This window comes from Eleginops maclovinus, chromosome 11, assembly GCF_036324505.1.
Source record: "Eleginops maclovinus isolate JMC-PN-2008 ecotype Puerto Natales chromosome 11, JC_Emac_rtc_rv5, whole genome shotgun sequence".
Taxonomy (NCBI): Eukaryota; Metazoa; Chordata; class Actinopteri; order Perciformes; family Eleginopidae; genus Eleginops; species Eleginops maclovinus.
The window spans coordinates 20,612,959-20,632,634 of NC_086359.1; the positions used below are offsets into that span (position 1 = coordinate 20,612,959).

Below are 19,676 nucleotides of genomic sequence, written 5' to 3' on the forward strand. Positions count from 1 at the left end.
CTCACTGAGGAAGCAGGTCTTGCACAGGTCCATGTCCATGCACTGCAGACATCGGTAGCGGTGCCATGGAGCCATCCTCTCACAGCCGTCACAGGAGATGACAACATTGAGCAGGTCACAGTAACGTGCAATGAACATGTGCATCTACGGATAAAAGCAGGTAAGTACTCAGTTTTATTATCAGCAAAGCTTGGTCTTTAAGAGACACCATTTGAAACGTTGCACAACAATCTGCAGATTTACCCTTAATGAAAACAATGGTTGGCTGCAGCCTGAATGGTAAAAGACTAAACAACAGAATAACAGTATGCTAATTTTAGCAAGTAGCTTAAAGAACCGCTATGCTTAAGTACAGCCTCAAAGAGCCGCTGGTCTGATTGTAAGAAAACAGAGAAGCATTCAGGGCAGTCAGGTTAAGTGCCATTTGTTTGCAAAGACAGCTCAGACACCAGACAATTGTCCTTGTTTTTCTAGGGATTGGACTGTGATGTACCTTTCTCCTGTCCTCCATGGAGTCCTCTTCATCGATTTTGTCATACCACTTCTCAAACATCCCGTCCATACACTCATCCATCCACTCCTGGTTCTTCTTGTAGTCTGCGATTTCATCCTCCTCTGTCCATTGACTGAAGACAAAGTCAAACAACAGGATTGTATCATTTTATCATCTCTGCAATTAAAGTAGCTAGGACACTGCTAAAATATTATAAGATAATGTACCCATAAGGCACAATGCAGGTACTCGCTGGCTAGCAATAGCAATTGTAATCAAGAGGAAAAGCAATTCATTTCCACTGTGCGTTGCCAATTCTTTCCTCAGATGGGTCTGAGATTACCTGAAGGCGATGTCATGAACACTGATGTTCTCCTGGGACATGCTGAGCAGGAGGTCAGGGAGTTTTATATCCAGGAAGAGAGGAAGATCGTGAACCTCCCAGCTCATGTCCAAAAGGTGCAACAAGACGGTCTGCACACAAGACAGGGCGGGGAGCAGGGCTCTGCAGAGCAGGGATCAGGGTTTGGTTACACCACTGCACACACACTTAGAATTACACTAAACAAGAGCGTTTTGATTTCAGTGAAGAGGAACTTACTTCTCATTGAGGCTACTGAAGCCTTGTACTGCCTCCACCAGCATGAGCAGCAACTGATGGTAGGAGCGCCTCACCTCCTCTCCGAGCTTCTGCCCACTGTCTGACAACTGAGAGAAATAACTGGACAGAACAGAGTAAAAGAGGATCATGAGTGAAATAAATCTGTACAGTTGTATGACATTTTTTCCAAAGATTGGTCAATAAAGAACAATAATTTGTAAGAGACATTCATTTGGCACCTCCAATACATATAACATATTATAATCTCTCTAGGTTAAGGTTCAATGAAACAAACCTATATTGTTATTTAATAACTAATCATGTTTATTAATTCGTATTTTCATCAAACAGATAAAGAAAAGTTTTGCCAGTCAGTAATTAGTAGTGATTTATACTGTTTATACGGTCTGTGGTAATGATGCACTTCAGCCTCTTGTGGCCTAAATGAGTATTACAACTATAAACTATTTCGGATTTGTTAAACAGATGAAGATAAAAACACTTTTACTGACTGTTCTGAATGTTGGGGAGGAATAAACTATTTTTCATCACATCTCCAGGCATTATTTGGACTTTCTTACCAATTAATGCCCCAAAAAAACAAGACATAACAGAACTGTATTTATACATCACAATACTATCATCTTTTCTTTCTCTACAACAAAATAGGGCATGTGCTTACGTAAGCGACTAGGGAGTTGTGTGTCGAGACGTAGCTCTCTGTCCTCTAAGCTCGCCAACCTTTTATGCTTTGATCAAATGCAAAGGATTTGATTTTGTCGCAGTATTCTAATCTTCTGTTTCACTGGGCAAAGGTCACTGTACAGAAGGTAAGGACACTCAAACTTCTTAGGGCTTTCCCCCTTTAGTATTAACATTCCTCGCATACAATTAAATGTTGTTCCACATGAACCTTAATTTTCTCTACAGGTATACCTGGTGAAGTCTTTCTGGCATGCCAGCAGCTCCTGCAGGAACAGGATGCAGGGGGCTTGGAAGAGGTGTGGCTTTCCCAGAGAATGTAAACACTGCTGAACCATCTCCAGGACCTTGCACACACTCACAGCCTGGGCTTTGCTCAGGGACAGGGTCTGCAGGATGCTACAAGAGAAAGAGTTGGATGATTTAACTCTGTATTTCAAAAACAAATAATAATAATAATAGTAAAGACTTTATGTCAGTCACCTTGCTGTTGTGAGAGCCTGGTCCTTAATAAAGTTCAGTATGTGTTTGAGTATTGGGTAGCGATCCTTGACAGAGGGGGTCAGACGGGGCTCTTCTATCGATCGACAGGAAAGGAGGCGCAGGCGTGCCCGGCTGAATGGGGCTTTACGGGGGACGGCTGATGGGGAGGCTGGTTCACCTGGCTGGGAGCAGAGGCTCTCTGTGGAGCCTTGGTGACCCTGTTTGCCATGCCCACACGTTGATGAGCTTTGTGCCGCAGCCTGAGCTACCAGAGACGAGTTGGCCTGAAAGTCCGCTTCTGAGATGGAACAGGAGCGGAACAATCGAGCACTGCTGCCCTCTGCATCTCTGGAAGAGTCGTTTTCCTGGTATGGGCCTCCGCAGGGGGTGAATCTGAAGAGCAACAGGCTCTTCTCAATGCACATCTCAGCTAGAGAGAAAGAGTAATACAGAAGGCAGCAAAAGAATTAGAGGTGTCGTGATTTAATTCTCGATCCTCAAGTCCTTTATTGTTGTGTATCTGCAGAGATGCAAAATGTTAAACGATCACCAAAAAAACAAGAACATTAAGTCGATAAAATAAATGAAATGTATATGCTTGTCAATTAAAGAGCTTTGCAAAGCCTTAGGAAAAATAAAAGGGGACACTCATTCTACAATCACACCAATTTCCATTCTTAAAGAAACACTTTGATATTGAAGACATTACAGAGTTGGTGTAAATAAAGGTGGAGTCCTTACCTAGTGTATCCATGGTAACCTCATCATGATCCTCTTCTTTATCATCAGGGACATTCATTTTGCTGACCAGGTATCTCTGTTTCATCTCCAACTGACAGGAAAAAGACATCAACATAATAGTTCAGAGACATGATGATATATATAAACTCAGCGGCAGGCTATCAACAAAATGATGAGTCAAGTCAGTGAAACTCACCATCCATGTTCTGATACTGTCTGCAAATGAGTACGCCTGCACAAATTCTTCGCTCAAACAGGACTTGCAGTCTTGATTAACTACTCATTCAAAGACAAAACAGAAGAGAGAAATACTCGGGTGAACAGAGAGAGAAAACTAAACATTTTGACTCTTTGGACAATGACTACCGCCTCGTCTCACCATAGGTCTTCAGGGAATGGTTGAGGGCTGGCGTGTGATATACCATAGCTGCCCAAATGGCATTCACAGCCTGGTCTGTCTTCAACCCAGAGGCAATCTCGTTTCTCAAAGGCTGTTTTCTGCAGGACTGCATGAGGGTCTTCATCAGCTTTGTTCTACTGTCTGTGGGCTCCAGAGAAGGGTTCCAGCGGGCAAAATCCTCCAGGAAGCTCATTAACTCATCCTGATTCCATGCATTTGTCTACAACACATCAAATAAACATAGTATAAAAGCAACACCTAGCTGCTGAGAGAATGGAAATGCTATATACAGCCCTGGAAAAAATTAAGAGAGCCCTTCAGCATTATCAGTTTCTCTGGTTTTATTGTTTATAGGTAGTCTTTGAGTTAAATGATTTATTTGATTGTATTCTATAAACTACTGACAACATTTCTCTGTGTTGGAATTCAACAAACACTGGAATGGCTGCCATACATGTAGAGATAAAGATTAAAGAAACATTTTGAGTGGTCTCATAATTTTTTCCGGAGCTGTACATTGATATAGCAAAACTGACATTACCTGGTCTGTGGGTGTTTGAGCCTGATTAGTTTCCCTGGTTTCGCACAGGCCGTGACGCAGAATGGGTTTCCATAAAGGAGAAGACTGAACATGGGACATTTTACCAGGTGGAAGCTCCTTAACTGTGCGGATCTCTGAAATAGACAATAAATCACAAATACCAGCATATGTTTATGTTCATTGATGGTTCATATGATAATGTCATTCTCCATTAACTCATTTGGTCCATCACATGTCAGCGTATTGTTAAAAATGTCCACCCCACAACCCAAGAAGAAGTCTCTATATCTTGTTTTGTCAATAAAAAAAAACATATATTCAGTATTCATGATAGAAAACTGAAAAAGCAGAACCTTTTCAGATGAAAGATTACTTTAACTATATATCAATGAAGAATATAGTGGGCGTTAATATCGATCGTATTTTCTCAAAACAAAGCATTTTTTAAAAATGCCTTAAATTGCTTCATTTAAATCTCAAAATGAATAGATAAGGGAGATTGGCCCAACACATTCATTCATAAATGTTGCTTTGTTGATAACACTTGATATCATCCCCTTTCAAAGATGATGTAAAACGGTCTCACCGTGGGGAGATTTCAGGGCGAGGGTTCTGGAAGCGAGACGACCCATGAGGCGAGCCACCAGCAGCTGCAGGTCGGACATCCAGGAAATAGTGATATCTGGCAGGCCCAGGGCCGTCACAGTGAACTTGTAACCCCACTCGTTATTACTGCTATCAGAGTGGAAGAGGAACTGCAGTTGAGGGCCAGCGTCAAATGTCACTTTCTGAAGGAGGAAAGAGAAACAGCAGACATGTGTGAATGAAATAAGTAGTAGCGCTGTTTGTTTTAAAAAGACAACTCAATGGTTTCCCATATATCTTACCCTTGGCCACTTCTCAGTTCCAACCTTCATGTCATAGCGGACTTTCCCTCCTCTAGAAACGGTGAATTCTAGGTAGTCGTATCTGTGAATATCAAGAGTGTAGAGGATGAGTTATAAAACACAAGATTAAAATCTGAATATATGGAGTATATTTCTCATCAGTCACCTCTTCTCTGTCTCACAGCGTTTGTCGAACTCCACCTCAAAGGATGTAGCACCTGGGCAGGCGAATATGGTGGTCTCATGGCGGCTGTTCTCATAGTTGTGAGGGGACTCCACGTTCCAGGTCCTCAGCACCACCGGCTGCTGGGGCTGGTGCCAGCTGTCCTGATCCACCTGAAGGTAACAGGGCAAGCTATTGTGAACAAACTACAATATATAATAAAAAATGACTTCTTTGTGACTGCGGCTGTCATTGGTTAGATTAGGAAGTATTTTTTAATAGATTAAAGTTTATAAAAATACGATTCATATTCCGACACCAGTCAGCATGATGGCCAACTTCACAATGACACTCTAAGTGAAGATCAAGGGGAATATTCCCGAGTTTTATTAATCAATGTCCTGCTCTGCACCGAGGACAAAGCAACTGAGGTTCTTTTGTCTCACCTTAAATGTTCCTTTCCTTACTTTATTTTTCTTAGTTCTTAGTTTAAGATGCATCCTTAAGTCTTAAAGATGTTACTTCAATGAACTCTTATCTTTGCACCTAATATTCAACCCACTAAAGCCTAAACTGATCCATCAAGCTTTGGCTGACTTCAGAAGATGAGCTTAAAGTCCATGCCATGTTCTCTGAGGAGATGAAGGTAACAGCGCAAACGCATCGCCAGTTTCTGGACTCTGATGTGCCGACCCGTAGTTGAGAACTGCTGGACTGTGGCTGCGAGACACAAGGGCAAACAGCACCGACAGAACCGGACCCAAACTGTGCCCCTACGAGGGATGAAGTCTCGGTCCAGACCTGGCTGAATCAGACCCAAGGCCACTGGAAGACTCCAGCTACCTCCGCCAAGTCCAGCTTCTGCCCCGCTGCCTGCCTCATTCTTCAGAACCGCCACCACCCACTCATCGACCAGTAAGGCAACATGTGATTCGTATACTTGGGTTATGATCTTTTTTAGTTCGTGATTTCAGGTTAAAATAGTTCCCTGCATCTTTTAACTGTTAAGAATGTTTCAACTATACCTTTCAGTATTTGTCAATCACCTGATTTACTGTCCATAAATATTGTGTAACCCTTCATTCATACATTCGCCATTCATATTATTCATGTGATACTTATGTTATTCTTTAGTGTTGTATATTCTTAGTTAGTTAATAAATGTTTCACTTATAAAGAACCTGTTTATGGGTCTGTGTGGGAAGTAAATCAGCTGCTGTTCATACAGTCAACTCCACTTTCAGATTATGAGACTGAAGTGATTATGCTATCATTTTTCTCCCTTATTAGAGATATGGAGCCCCAACTTTTGTAAATGTTACATTAACGTATATTTATTAAAAGGTACATTTCGAGGCGATAGCTAAAGTAGTATCTGCACGAGCAATATACACTACAAGTATATAAAATAAATCAAATTAACGCGACCAACTTCTTGTTTTACCGCATTATCACAACACTTTAAAAGTAAACTAGATAAGGCTCAAAATAAATTGATATGGGTTATCTTAATGTACACATGTTGATTCTGCACATTTTAAAAGCTAGGTTGAATGTGTGAAATACTTTTGTATTTAAATTGATATTAAGATACTGCTCACTTACAAAATAAGTATTTTATTTTATTATTATTATTATGAGACAATCAAAGCTGCTTTAACAGAGGTAGTTTGAGGGAATTTGTACCTTTATGATTCAATAGTCTAATTTTCAAGCCCATTTTCATCAATACTCATATAGTGAGATGAGAGACTGTATAAATTAGACTAAGGTCTAAAGTCAGAGTGGACTGACCTTGGAAAAGATGTCTCCGGTATCACTCGACAGGCTCTTGAGTAGTTCCACAAGAGAGGAGAAGCTCTTCAGCAGCACGCTGTGAGGGATGTCCAGAGAGCACAGCTCCAGGAGTAAAATCATCTGACAGGAACAGAACCAATGTTACCGTTACTCAGCATGGTCAACTTTATAATTGTAGAGAAAAGCAAATCTAAACCAGGAGATTAAAGTGTATTACCATTTGTCGGAAGACCGTGGCCAGGATGGAGCTGCCCAGTTTGTCAGTGATTTCAGTACCAGTGTAACTCCCCAGCAGGGACCCAAGCACGCCTTTGATGCTCCCCAGGAACTGATCCACGTCTGTCCGAATAAAGTGTTTAGTCTCTTGAAAAGCAGTTCCTCTCGTTAACTAAACAGTGGATTTCCTCAGCATTTGTACTGACCCACAACATGACTTTTATTGTCAAAATTTCATGACCAAATTTGCAAGTTTCTGAGAAATAAAAAGGGAGCTAGCTTAAGCCTATCTTAGTCTAAGTTATGTAACAGGCAGCATATTTTTTGTAAAACTGGACATTTTTATTTGTTAAATCACTGATTGATGAATAATAAAAAGGTTTTATGTAAATAGAGTTATTGGTATTTAGCATGAATAAATGTAACCTTTTGGATTAGATTTGATTTCATGTTTGCGCTTGCAGTTAAGTTGAATCTATAGCAATCTATACACTTTTAAATAATGCATAATTACCTAATACCATCATTTTTGACCCTGCTTTTATTAGTACACAGCGGAATGGAGCCGGTCCTTAAATTACAACATCTATACTGTATAAAGTGACCCAAACAAAGATTCACACCTCTAAATCTAACCCTGGAAAAGGGGAGCTTTAATGTTACACATTTTGCAGCATCTCACATTTTAGAAGGATGTTTCTGGCCAGTTCCTTTGCGATGGTGGTGGAGGCTCCTCCTTTGAGTTGCAGGTAGCACCAGGAGAGCAGACTACCCTGCAGAGCCCAAAACAAGGACAGCAACACCGTCCTGCTGGCTCCACTGTTTTCATCCACCATCATCACCTCGCACTGAGAGACGGGAGAACAGAGAGGGGCATGAGTACATCGGGCAGCGACAAGGCCGTGTTGAATACTTGGTGTGTTTGTCAGAGGCCTTACCTCTCTCGTGGCCACCAGTAGCAACGTCTCCATTACTGACAGGATGGGGCTGATGTCAAAGTCTGAGGGAGCTCCTTTAGGAGGGAGCAGGAGAAGGCCACTTGGATCCTGGTCACTGCACAGAGAGTTCACAGATGCAGCTGATCCACTGTGATCTTAACAAAAAAATGAGTTTGTTGTTTTTTTTACAGTATCCTTACCTGAAGTAATTACAAAGCGATTCAAATGTCACCTTCACCGACTCTGGCTGATCCTGTTCGGTGATGTTTTTCTGCAACAAAAGGCACATTTTCACATTATATCGTCATCATATTATTAATGTCATCATTAATATTTAAATGTTTTCATAAACTGACCATCATGTCGAATAGTTTGTCCCTCCTGACGTGTTTATCCGGGAAGAAAACCGCAGCTCCATTAAGAATGGCCTTGACTGCCTCCTTGTGCAAAGCTTTTTCCACTAAAGACCCGCCCTTTGCTCCATCCACAACTAAAAAACACAGACATATTGTTGCTTCATACATTTTAATAAGTTAAAACTAAATATTCATGACAATCTGCTACTGTGTAACCAATGTACACTGATAAATGTAGTCATAAAAATAACTACCAGTTGCCAATATCAAGATCATTACGATTTTGTGTAAAGCGTCTTTGAGCATTAGTAAAAGCGCTATATAAATCTTATGTATTATTATTATTATTACAACACATGTTCTTGTGGGCAAATTGCCGCTTCTGTCCAGAGGGGACGCCAAAGTCAACACAAAACTGAAGTTCCTTGAAGTTCTTTTAACCAAATGTGACAATTAAACCAAATGAGTTCCTCCAGTTGTTCTTACTGTGGCAGATGTGGGTGTACAGTTCACAGACAGCCCTAACAGAGTCAGGTTGAGGCTCCACACTGCTGGACGTGGATGGAACAGCCACTGCTGCTGTGGCTCCCTCCTCTGAAGCCCTGCTCTCCTCTGGGCCCCGGGGCTCCAATGGGTTAGGCAGCATTGGGAAACAGTTCTGCATCAATTGAAGCAGCAGGACTCTGCTCTTCAACACCTCCTCTCCCTCACTGAGAAAAAAGCAAACGCTTAATTACAGAGGAGACCTTAATGTTTCTGCAATGGTAAATATTTCTTTTTCTAAAGGATAAAGTTAAAAAAAAGCAGTGAAAGCACTACTACCCTTACTGGTCTGTTTTGGTTATGAATGTGCGTTTGAATATTGTACACCTTTAAGTGAAGATCAACTATGTATGGCTTTTCAATTTATGTACAATAGTAAAGACTAAGCTAATCACTAGTTGCTTTGAACTGTTGTAACATGTGTAACCCTGGTTCTCATCGACGTAAAACATTTATTTTCAATGTGATAAATGTATACATTTTACTCACATCTCCCTGAGTTTACTGTAGAAGTCCCAAAAGAGGTTAAGGCCAAGACCGCTGAAGTCCAGAAGATACTTCTGCTTGAAGTGAGAGGCATCCTGCACCAGCGGAGAGAGAGGGGGACAGTTTACAACACTAACAAAAACAAAACATGATGAGTAATGTCCCGAATAAGAAGTACCAATTTAACGTAACAGATCAGCCATACAGTAAAAAGACATGTTGCAATGGACTCTAATTACTATAAGCGGACCATCATAAATTAAAAAACGATATATTAGAAGCAACGGAAGGTCAGAGGCAAGTAGGGAATAATATTCAATATATAAAAACAGAGGAAAAAAGTTTGAATACTAATTTTGCTCAGAAGTGGCTTAAGAAGTTATAAGAATAAGAATAAGACTAAAAGCATTAAAGTTTTCTTCTGTATGAGTTGTAATTTCTCACAAAAATAAAAGTAACTTGTAAAACATGCTCATACTAAATTATTTTTTATCACCTGAAAAAAATGCTTTTTTCTCTACCTGTTCTAAAGTTATTAACACAGGAAAGAAAAAAGAAAATGAATCACTTGCTCCTAAATAGTAGAGAAATTAACACATAAAAAGTAAGCTAATTCACCAAATTATATTCAATATTTTGTAATAAATACAAAACATAAGTAAGTTTCTTTCTCAGGCAAAGAGTACGTTAAATTGTCATATTTCCCATAAACCTTATCAAGTCCTGTGATAAAAAGGATATCTCTACTTGTTCTCATTCTTCTCTTGCTGGTGTTGTTCAATCTGAGATTACTACAGAAACAATATTGCTGTTTAAATGATAAGTAATAACTGTAATTGTGACTAGTAGTTACCATTTCTCGTGTGAGCTGTTGTATGAAATATAACGTCTTGTTAAGCAGACAAAGGCCTGTGACAGCATCAGAGTCGAAGCTCTCTCCCTCCGGACTGAGGTCGTCCAGGTCTGCGAGCCTCTCCGGCCCGGGGCACAAATATCCACTGAAGCTGAGGGACTGAACGCCAAGGCGATCTGCAGAGTCCTGCCTGGTGCAGAGGAACTTAACCATCAGGAACTGAAAAGACAAGGAAACACAGGATTAAGAAGTGAGGATACCTGATCACCACAGCAAATAGAATGGCTCCCGTTCAGCATTCTTTAGTGTAGCAATACTATTGTTACTGTGTTTAGGAAGCCCTGAAAGGCAAAATATTCCGGTAATCCACTTGTTTTATCCAGTGTTTATGACTTAGAAAGAGGTTGTATGTCAAATAGTATTTCTTAGTTACTAATAAAATTGTGTCATGCATTCTATACACAACACGAGATACACATCTTATGCGTTGGCAAGTTATGTTGTATTTCTGCAAAGCTTTACATCCATTTAGAACAATAGACTCTATACAAAAGAAGATACAGTATCTGAGAGGTCATCCATAGGTTTCTGAAAAAAGTCATTGTGAAGCTCAAATGGCAGTGTGTCAAACATTATATTTTAGATATATTTATTTTTTACCCGCCAAAACGTAACTAGTGTTAACCAGTTTTTGACAGATGATTTTTTAAAAACAAATTGCTATCTCTTAACCCATATTTCTTTATCCTGGCTGAGCAGAATTGTTTTTCTCTCACTTGCCTCTCAGGGCTTCTGTACTAAATACTAAATGACAAGCTTTTAAAGTATCAACATGTGTTTTAGATGCAGTATGTACCTTTGCAACACGACACTGCTGCAGCTTGATTTCCACATCGTTCCAGTCTTCCTCCAACTCAAACCAGCCAATCGGCTCGTCCTCTGACTGTGTTGGAATCTTCACACTGCAGGTCAGGTAACAGCATGGTGAAACGACTATTCACATTAATCACTAAGACAGACCACCCCACTGCTGAGGAGTTGCATCACTTGTCAATTGTGAATCTATAAACACATAAGCATGGTAAATATTGGGAATAATACAATTCCATGAAGGGATCCTTACTTGTCTTGCACAAAATCTTTGTATTCCTTGTAGTCCCACAAGTCATACTTCTTGAACCTCTTGAAATGTTTCTCTGCATCAAAAGGGTCATCCTCCTTGTATGCAAACACCAAGCCGCATTTTGCTCCAATGGCTCCTTTCCGCACCTTATCACACAAACCAAAGAGTGAGTGTTTGTACAGAAATCCTCATCTCAATGAAATGGTGAAACCAAATGGAGCCTCACTTTGATCTTCATCTGAGTGACCTGGAAGTTACTCTGGTCCTCTGTCGACAGGATCACACTGGCTCTCTTCCTGCCGCTTTCAGATAGAAATCCTTTGGTGTAAGAAACAAATCATTATTTCCGAGCACATCAGGGTTTGTAATGCTTTTAAGAGGGTACAAGGACTTTTCTTTCAAGGAACAAAAACCAACATATTTTCAAAGTATTTATCATCAAAATTGCTACTATAATCGCAATTGCAAATAATATTGTTTAAATGATTGCTTTATAACAAATACAATTAACACATTTGATGATGGGATTGTTTGATTTGAAATGGATAAAACAGAAGATTATTTAATTACGTCTGTTTATTATTATTTATTTTACAAACAATGCAGGTATGTTTATGCAAACCCTAATATTTCTTTTTTATATAAAGCTCTGAAAAAAATCAAGAGGCCATGTTTCTTAAATCTTCATCTCTACATGTAAGGCAGCCATTCCAGTGTCTGTTGAATTCCAACACAGAGAAATGTTGTCAGTAGTTTATCAAATAAAATAAAATAATAATAATTTTACCTATAACAGTAAAAACCAAAAAAACGAATAATTTTGCCGTGGTCTCTTAGTTTTTTCCAGAGCTGTATGTCTGTATAAACTAAATGTTATTGCTAGTTTTTCATGGAATAGGGATGGTCTCAGTACCGTCTCCAGTGGAGGATTCTGTCAGCATGTTCTCTGGTCCTGACTTCTCCTCTTTACTCTTCACATCACAGGCCTGCAGGTGCAACTGGAGGGGCTTCCCTGTAATAACACACAATGCATTATTACAACCATGACATCATAGTTATTCAATTTCCATCCAGATTATAACTTGATTCCTATCATGAGGCAATGATTCACACACTGCACTGCAGCTTTACAACAAAATTATATCTTTTCCATTGCAAAGTCCATTAATGCATGTCCTCCTCCTTGCAGGCTACACACTTTCTCTCCTGTGTCTATGGTTACAATTGGCCTAGTGAGAGGGAGTGAGAGTAAAAGGAAGGGCTGGTCACGTTACCGTTGCGATTAAGTAGTCGCAGTCTCACGGAGGCCATGGACATGATGAGGGCGGAGGCCTTGTACTCTGTCTCTAAATGATCACTGATGCAGGACAGGGCTTGGAGCACTTTTGCCACGCTGCCTCTGGCCAGAGCAAAGGCCAGGAGGGTCAGTTCTGCATCAGGACTCACACAGCAGCTGTACAGGAGCAAAGAAACAAACAAGTTGGTTTCAGGGCGCCTTTAGTCTATTAGATGATCATTTGTATGTTGGTTAAAATAGGTGTTCATGCATGACTACAAAACTTCTCAGATTCACATTTCTTTCTTACATGCCTATCTGTACATTAAAAGCATTATTGATCACTGGCTGTAGTTGCTCCTTCTGTTTATGTTGGGCGCACTGTTCATGTTGGGTGCACCTCAGACTGTGGAAGCCAGATATTTAGTGAAAAATAAAACTGTTTTTCTTGTAAGAGGATCTTGTCCCCAATCTCTCATATTTGAAAGGGGGTCTCTGTGTGGCTGGTTCAGACAGAAGGAAGAATAACAGCAACAACAACTGTCAATGTAGGCATGACTAAAACCTGATATTAAATGATTGACTAGAAGTGGCTATACAAAATATGGATTTAATTAATTTGTTAAATGAAAAGAGCCCTATTTCAATATCAAAATAAAATACAGTAGCAAAAACATCGCATCAACTACAGTAAACACCAATACTGGCCATGATGTATCTCTAACACCGTTGAATTTATAAACATATATGTGTGAATAAACACAGACCCCAGATATATTTTTGATCACTAACTAGTGAGATCATGTCTGTCATGTTGCTGTTGTGGATAAAGACCCTAGAGACCACTGCAGGATTTACAGCACGTCGCATGGAAATAGTGTGTCATCGGCTAACCCAAATCAATACTTTGATTTTAGCCTGTATTCATTGTGATGATGTCAGCATATTGAACTCAGTGTGGCAGTGGTGAGTAAGTGTGCTGATGAAATCCCAGCAGATCATTACTCTGCTATCCTGAGGAGAAATCCATCCACTTCCTCCAGGATGTTCAGAGAGAAGAACTTGGGGAACTCCGTGGATGATGGTGTTAGGGACAATGGGGGCATGTGCCGTAATGCTTTTCTAGGAGAAAGAAACACAAAAAAGAACTCAGAACTGGACAAATCACTACATTTTGCTCAATCAAACATTAGAATCCTTGCAAACATCGCTTTTTTTCAAGTGCTAAAGTATGCGTCTTACTGTGTGCTCTGTAGGACAGTCTGAGCCAGTGCAGGGTTAGTGTCCATGGACGCAGTGACTAAGGAGGTGAGGAGAGACAAGTACCAGATGGCTGAAGCATCGGAAACAGACACCTCTTTACTCTTGGTAATCTGATAGCCCAGTGTCTTTAAGCCATGAATGCGCGTGTCACATCCGTCGCTCAAGCACCGCTTAATGTTGATTTGGATGTCTGGGATTTGGTGAAGAGATAATGCAGTTAGCAAACTGATGGAATACATAATGCAAAATTGCTGTAATGGGTCGCTTCATCCTCTTAGAACCACACAAAGTGGACGTTAATTGAGGGATAAACAAATGAAAGAAATCCCTTGAACTAAATATGAGCAACCCACGCTAGCCAATCGATTTTCATTTGCTCATACAAAGCACATTATAATTTATTTTAAAAAAACAGGAGTGAGAGTGGAGAGATAAAAACCTGAAGAACTGTTTTCAAATTACATAGCTTTATGTTTCTCCATTATCTAAACTTCTGCAAATATACATGACTGCTCTTGCTTGCAACCATCCCTCACTTGCTTTTAACCTCATTTTTATACATCTATCTGAGCTTGTGAGGTTTAGCATAGCTTCTGCGCTGTCAGACAACTTCTAATAAAAAGTTGGATGTGTGGCCTATTGGCTACAGAGATGTTCTTTTAAGATCTCGGGGAAAAAAACATTGAAATATAGAGTTTAACCAGTCAGTTGCAAAAATAAACAACAAAACAGTGCCTCGATTTGATGCCAGAATTCAATCTGAATTGATGCCAACAGAAGCTTGTTTGAGTATTCAAAGTATGGCACTTAACCACTCAACTACTACAACCCAGCAGTGCTCTTCTATAGCTGCACCACTCTCTGACTTCATAGAAATTAGAAATGCAATTCCTCTACAAGCGAGGTAAGACACCAGCTTAAGATAAATAAACACACAGCAGACAGACAAACAGGTGGTGACTCACAGGGGTGTGTGATGTTGGCATTCTCCAAGAGAGCTACGTAGCCTGTGACATTGCTGGGGATGCGGATATCTCTGATCTCCTGCAGAGAACGCCGGTTCTTCCCGACAGCCACGGAGACCAGCTGAGGCATGTAGCTGTGGTCGTTTGAAACGACGGCAATGGCCAAACGCCTCAAAACCACATCAGGTTTCATTTTCAATCTGGGAACAGAAAACAGACAAGTTAACACGTTAAAATGTATTATGTTCATAGGGATCAAAACCATCAAGGATCAGCTAGGGTTGGGCATTATTTAGTAGATATATCATTGGGATATGAAACTAGATATCGTCTTAGATTTCAGGTATCATAGCTGTCTTTCCCTGGTTTTGAAGACTGTATTAGTGATGTCATTTTCTGGATTTACTGGACTGTTGCAGGTGTTCTCTTTTTTCCTTTTGCCCACTAAGTCTTTAAATTCACATTACTGATGATCAACTAAAATTCTCATTGTGTAATTATTTTGTTAAAGCATCAATGGTCAACCCTAGAATGTCTTTATGATAACAATGTCCAAGTTTTGGTCAAAGATATTGTGATTTTCTTCATGTTTCCCAGCACTAGGATCAGGCAAACATGAAAATCAGCTGCAGACCCTCAGTCACATTTTATATAGCAGATGCCCTTGCCTTATCCAGTGTGATCGTGCACTGCCGTCCGACTGCCAAAAAGATCCAGTATCCCCATTTGTCATCTTGTAAATGTCTGGAACATTGGATGAAGCTTCTATTGAGCTGTAGCACTGCGTGACCACCTTGACTTTATCCACATCCGGATCACGGTCCAGCTCTGCTCTGTACTGAATATCTAAATCTGAAAGACACAGACATAGATTAGGATGCCTCTCTGAAGCTGTGCAGCTGAAGGAGACATAGAGTGTACATACTGTATGTTACCACATTCTTTAAATACACATGTACAAGCTACTATCCAGCACTGGCCATACACTTTACTCAACCAAAATTCACCTTTTTCCTTCTGCAAGAGAAATTCCAAGAAGTCTTGAACCACACTGGACCTCATGGTGCAGATACTGTTGTAGCCCTCTAAGATAGGGAAGGGGATGGCACTGCTGGGAATACGATTCCTGTGTAAGAACTTAAGGATCTTAGAAGCATGTGCCCCTAATCGGTCTTTGGTCTTGGAGAAGATGTCAACAAAACCTGTGGGGAAAAAATTGGTTGAAAAACATACAAGGTAAACTCAAATCCCAACTCAGGACAGGCAATAACTATTCAAATAAGGTTGAAAACAGGATAAAGCACCCTGGTATACAAATTAGGTTCATACCTGGGGTTAGGGAGCATGCCTGTAGCTGTCTTATCACATGACTCAGCTCTCCCTTTAGATTAGCTCCATTGGAGTTCTTCAAGGAAATCAGCATGCTCTCTACATCCACCACACCATCCCCCTCTGCATCAAACTGTCCAAAGGCCTGAGATAGGGGAAACACAGCACACAATGTGACACATATACGAACACAATCACTCCCATTCCTGCAACATCACAAACCATAAGGACATAACTTAAGACAGAATTCCACCAACAATTGGTATCCTAGATTCAAAGGGCACACATTATGTTCCAGATCATATGGTTTTCATAACAGTTATATAGATATTATGTATGTTTTACAATTCTTCTTTTGACGCCTGAATACTCAGAGCGGTGTGGTTTTTGAATCAATGAAGCCCATAATGTTTAAAGTATTACCATGGCATTCCATGTGTACCCACACAAAGCCAATGCAGACTACAGTACATACTCATTGGTCACCCCATTCATCTGCAACCTTTGGTTCAACAACAAATGTCAGCCCAACAGACAACAAAGCAGCGTGTCTATGGCTACTATAGGCCAATGTTGGGAACCAAGTGACAGTGAAAGTGAAGCAATCAGGACAACTAATTTGTCTGATGATGACAGGATACGATGTGTGCTCATATTTGCTTTTCACTCATCATAAATGGCCTGGACAACATTTATTAACTTTTATATGCTTGTACCTGGGACAAGAACAACATATGGTTACTGACACTTCACTTGTCAAGTGAGATGCACGTTAGCTTCTCTAACATTATATACCTCTTCACATTCATCTCTTTGGGCATCTCTGCTCTCCAACATCTCGCAAAATTGTTCCACATTGACAGACTCTTCCCCTCGGTTCAATCGGTCTTCTAGCCACCGAACCAGCACAGCCTCGTTCCCGGCCAGGACAGACTCTTTAATGGCGACACCTGAGTCGCTAATGCGAGCCGCTGCTTCTCTCAGTTTCACTTGCTCCAACAGTATCCCGGGGCTAGGTGGTCCACCGGCGGGCACGGGCGGGTTATTCGACCCCCTTCCGCTCCTCCCAGAACCAGAGCTGCCGCCACCGCCTCTGACACCGACGGCCGTGGCCGCAGAGGCCGGACTGTCTTCCGCGAAGCCGGGGCTCTCCGTTTCTATGTCTTCCTCGTCGCCGCTGCCCCCACCGCAGCCACTCTCTGCGTTCCCCATGTTTGTTTCACCGACCTAGGGCTCCCCGAAAATCTCTGCGGCCCACTGGGTGTCAGTTTCGAAACGGTAGTACCGGTCTGTACACAGACCTCTCTAACCTACAGCTAGAGCTCTGCCGTTCACTACTACCGCATTGACGTACTGTACGTCAGCGTGTCTGAAACGTCCTGTTGCGTTCAGTCCGCGCATGCGCCGTGGCGTCCCCGTACAAGGAAGCAATTGTGTTGTCATGAGTGTGTATGTCATTATACTACAATTAGAAGATATATAATGTGATGTAAATGGATAATATACCAAAACGGTCGAATGAACAACATGCTCGGCTATGTATTGGGCGGATTTTTACCCCTGGCACTCGTGTTCATTCCTCGCGAGTGGTTTTCAACATTTGGAAATGGAACGACACAGGGGCCCCCTGTGCGGCTCCTGAGTAGCGGTGAATTATCACTTTACGACGGGGAGAAAAGCAGCAAGGACCTTTACCTGGCAATACTAGGGCAAGTATTTGATGTACACAAGGGATACAAACACTATGGACCCGGAGGTGCTTATCATTTTATGGCAGGTGATTCTTTGCTTTTCCTACCTATTGTCTGATGCTGTTAAACAAACCAAACCTGTAACAATCTCACACCGGGAACATTTATTTAGTTCTAATAATGATGACTGCTATAGTACACTGGTATCCCACTGTACAGCAATCTCCTATATTTGTTTCTGCATTTTCAGGCAAAGATGCCTCACTGGCTTTCATCACCGGGGATTTCACAGAGGGGGGCCTGACAGATGATGTGTCCAGTGTGTCCCCACAGCAGCTGATCGCCCTTTATGAGTGGCTGGCCTTCTATCAGAGGGACTACCAAAGTGTTGGTATGTGATGTTTGCAACCCTCCAACTATTTTCTTAGGAATGTTTTGGTATAACACACGTATACTTTCCCAAATAATACTAGTTTGCAGATAAGTTACAAGCATGTGGTAATATCCTATTCTGTTGGTGGTGGATTCTGACATTACCTATAGAAGTTTAGTTTTCTAATTGGTGATGTATCATAACAATGTTCATCAGGGGATACAGACATACAGTCTTTTATTCCTCAACAGAACATTAGGGAAACTATTAGAATAACCTTTTATTGTATTTTACTAACACAATTCCCACGAGATGGGCTTTTAAAATACATACATGTACACAGGAAACATAACAAAACACAAGTTAAATACGTATGTACATTAAAAACACAAAAATCTGAAGTTAATAAAAAACAGGTTAAACATTAAACCATTCATACTGTAGAGCTACAGCCTTTGCAGTATTTGAATTGCAAAAGATTGATTTGAGTAGTTTTAGCAGCTGCTGACTTAGGTTGTTCTCTTAATCAGTTGATCATTTTCAGTAAAACTCCAGCTAACAAACAATGATGCCACAATGTCTTGTTGCATTTCAGGTCTTTTAATAGGTCGGTTCTACAGCGAGACTGGGCAGCCCACTGAGGCCCTGCTGCAGGTTGAAGCATCCCTAGCAGAGGGCCAGCGACTCAAGGCCCAGAGAGAGGCTGAGAGGGAACGCTTCCCAGCCTGCAACTCAGAGTGGAGCGCTGCCAGGAGAGGAAGAGTCTGGTGCTCCACTAAGAGGTATGGAAATAGTGCTGCCCTAATCAAATATTAAAAAGCAGACAATGTTGTGATAAAGCGCTTACTTTACTGTATAGCTTGTCTCAAAATATTGGTATACAGTAACAGCACACGGCAGTAGTCTATAGGGAATTGACGCTGATTCAAGAAAGGAACAAGTGCAGAGTGTACTTTGAGGTGCCAGTTGGCCTCCTGGTCACTGTCGAGGTGCCCTCTAGCGAGGCATCAGCCCCCCAGTGCTCGCTGGGCGCTGTATAATAGCTGCCATCTGCTCCTTATACTACGATGGGGTACATTCAGAGACTAACTGTCACGATGTACATGAATATGTGTGTGACAATTAAAGAGGGATTTATTTGAATCCTCCGTTTCAATACTGCTTTTTTGGTTTTTCCTCAAGTGGTGGAGTGGACAGAGGTTGGAAAGGTGTCCCTAGGAAGCTCTTCTCTCCAGGCTCCAGTGGTGTTCGTTGTGTCTGTGTCAAAGATCCATCTGCAGTAGAGGAAGACCCCAATCTGCAGAAATATGATGGCTGCCCTTCACATGCTGAGTCATGCTCTGTTGCAGAGTTCTAGAGTCTGGCCTGTCCTAGAAAGTTGACCAATTGCTTGTTTATTATTAGCACAATACTCAGGACTTTGAACTTATTCACAATAAAATAATGAAGAAAAGAA

At 41.1% G+C, this 19,676-nt stretch overlaps 2 protein-coding genes across 2 annotated transcripts in view; one reads left to right on the forward strand and one right to left on the reverse strand.

The window, feature by feature from the left end:
- The window catches only part of zzef1 (zinc finger, ZZ-type with EF hand domain 1), a 36,358-nt gene extending 18,874 nt beyond the window's left edge, over nucleotides 1-17,484 (reverse strand). Inside the window, 34 exon segments of the mRNA XM_063895996.1 lie at nucleotides 6-144; nucleotides 494-626; nucleotides 837-998; nucleotides 1,095-1,214; nucleotides 2,031-2,195; nucleotides 2,280-2,709; nucleotides 3,021-3,111; nucleotides 3,217-3,296; nucleotides 3,400-3,640; nucleotides 3,962-4,095; nucleotides 4,548-4,749; nucleotides 4,849-4,930; nucleotides 5,015-5,184; nucleotides 6,806-6,928; nucleotides 7,026-7,147; nucleotides 7,707-7,872; nucleotides 7,963-8,077; nucleotides 8,163-8,233; nucleotides 8,319-8,452; nucleotides 8,805-9,028; nucleotides 9,351-9,442; nucleotides 10,201-10,419; nucleotides 11,057-11,162; nucleotides 11,324-11,469; nucleotides 11,550-11,641; nucleotides 12,237-12,335; nucleotides 12,598-12,776; nucleotides 13,605-13,721; nucleotides 13,842-14,052; nucleotides 14,828-15,027; nucleotides 15,496-15,679; nucleotides 15,835-16,029; nucleotides 16,157-16,301; nucleotides 16,952-17,484. Coding sequence (XP_063752066.1) covers nucleotides 6-144; nucleotides 494-626; nucleotides 837-998; nucleotides 1,095-1,214; nucleotides 2,031-2,195; nucleotides 2,280-2,709; nucleotides 3,021-3,111; nucleotides 3,217-3,296; nucleotides 3,400-3,640; nucleotides 3,962-4,095; nucleotides 4,548-4,749; nucleotides 4,849-4,930; nucleotides 5,015-5,184; nucleotides 6,806-6,928; nucleotides 7,026-7,147; nucleotides 7,707-7,872; nucleotides 7,963-8,077; nucleotides 8,163-8,233; nucleotides 8,319-8,452; nucleotides 8,805-9,028; nucleotides 9,351-9,442; nucleotides 10,201-10,419; nucleotides 11,057-11,162; nucleotides 11,324-11,469; nucleotides 11,550-11,641; nucleotides 12,237-12,335; nucleotides 12,598-12,776; nucleotides 13,605-13,721; nucleotides 13,842-14,052; nucleotides 14,828-15,027; nucleotides 15,496-15,679; nucleotides 15,835-16,029; nucleotides 16,157-16,301; nucleotides 16,952-17,368 — 5,506 coding nt within the window. The 5' untranslated portion in view covers nucleotides 17,369-17,484.
- Nucleotides 17,485-17,544: 60 nt separating this feature from the next.
- LOC134872620 (neuferricin) lies at nucleotides 17,545-19,676 on the forward strand. Its single transcript, XM_063895998.1, has 4 exons — nucleotides 17,545-17,933; nucleotides 18,098-18,238; nucleotides 18,816-19,002; nucleotides 19,403-19,676. Exons 1-4 carry the CDS (start codon nucleotides 17,675-17,677, stop codon nucleotides 19,575-19,577), a joined length of 762 nt encoding a protein of 253 aa, XP_063752068.1. The 5' UTR covers nucleotides 17,545-17,674; the 3' UTR covers nucleotides 19,578-19,676.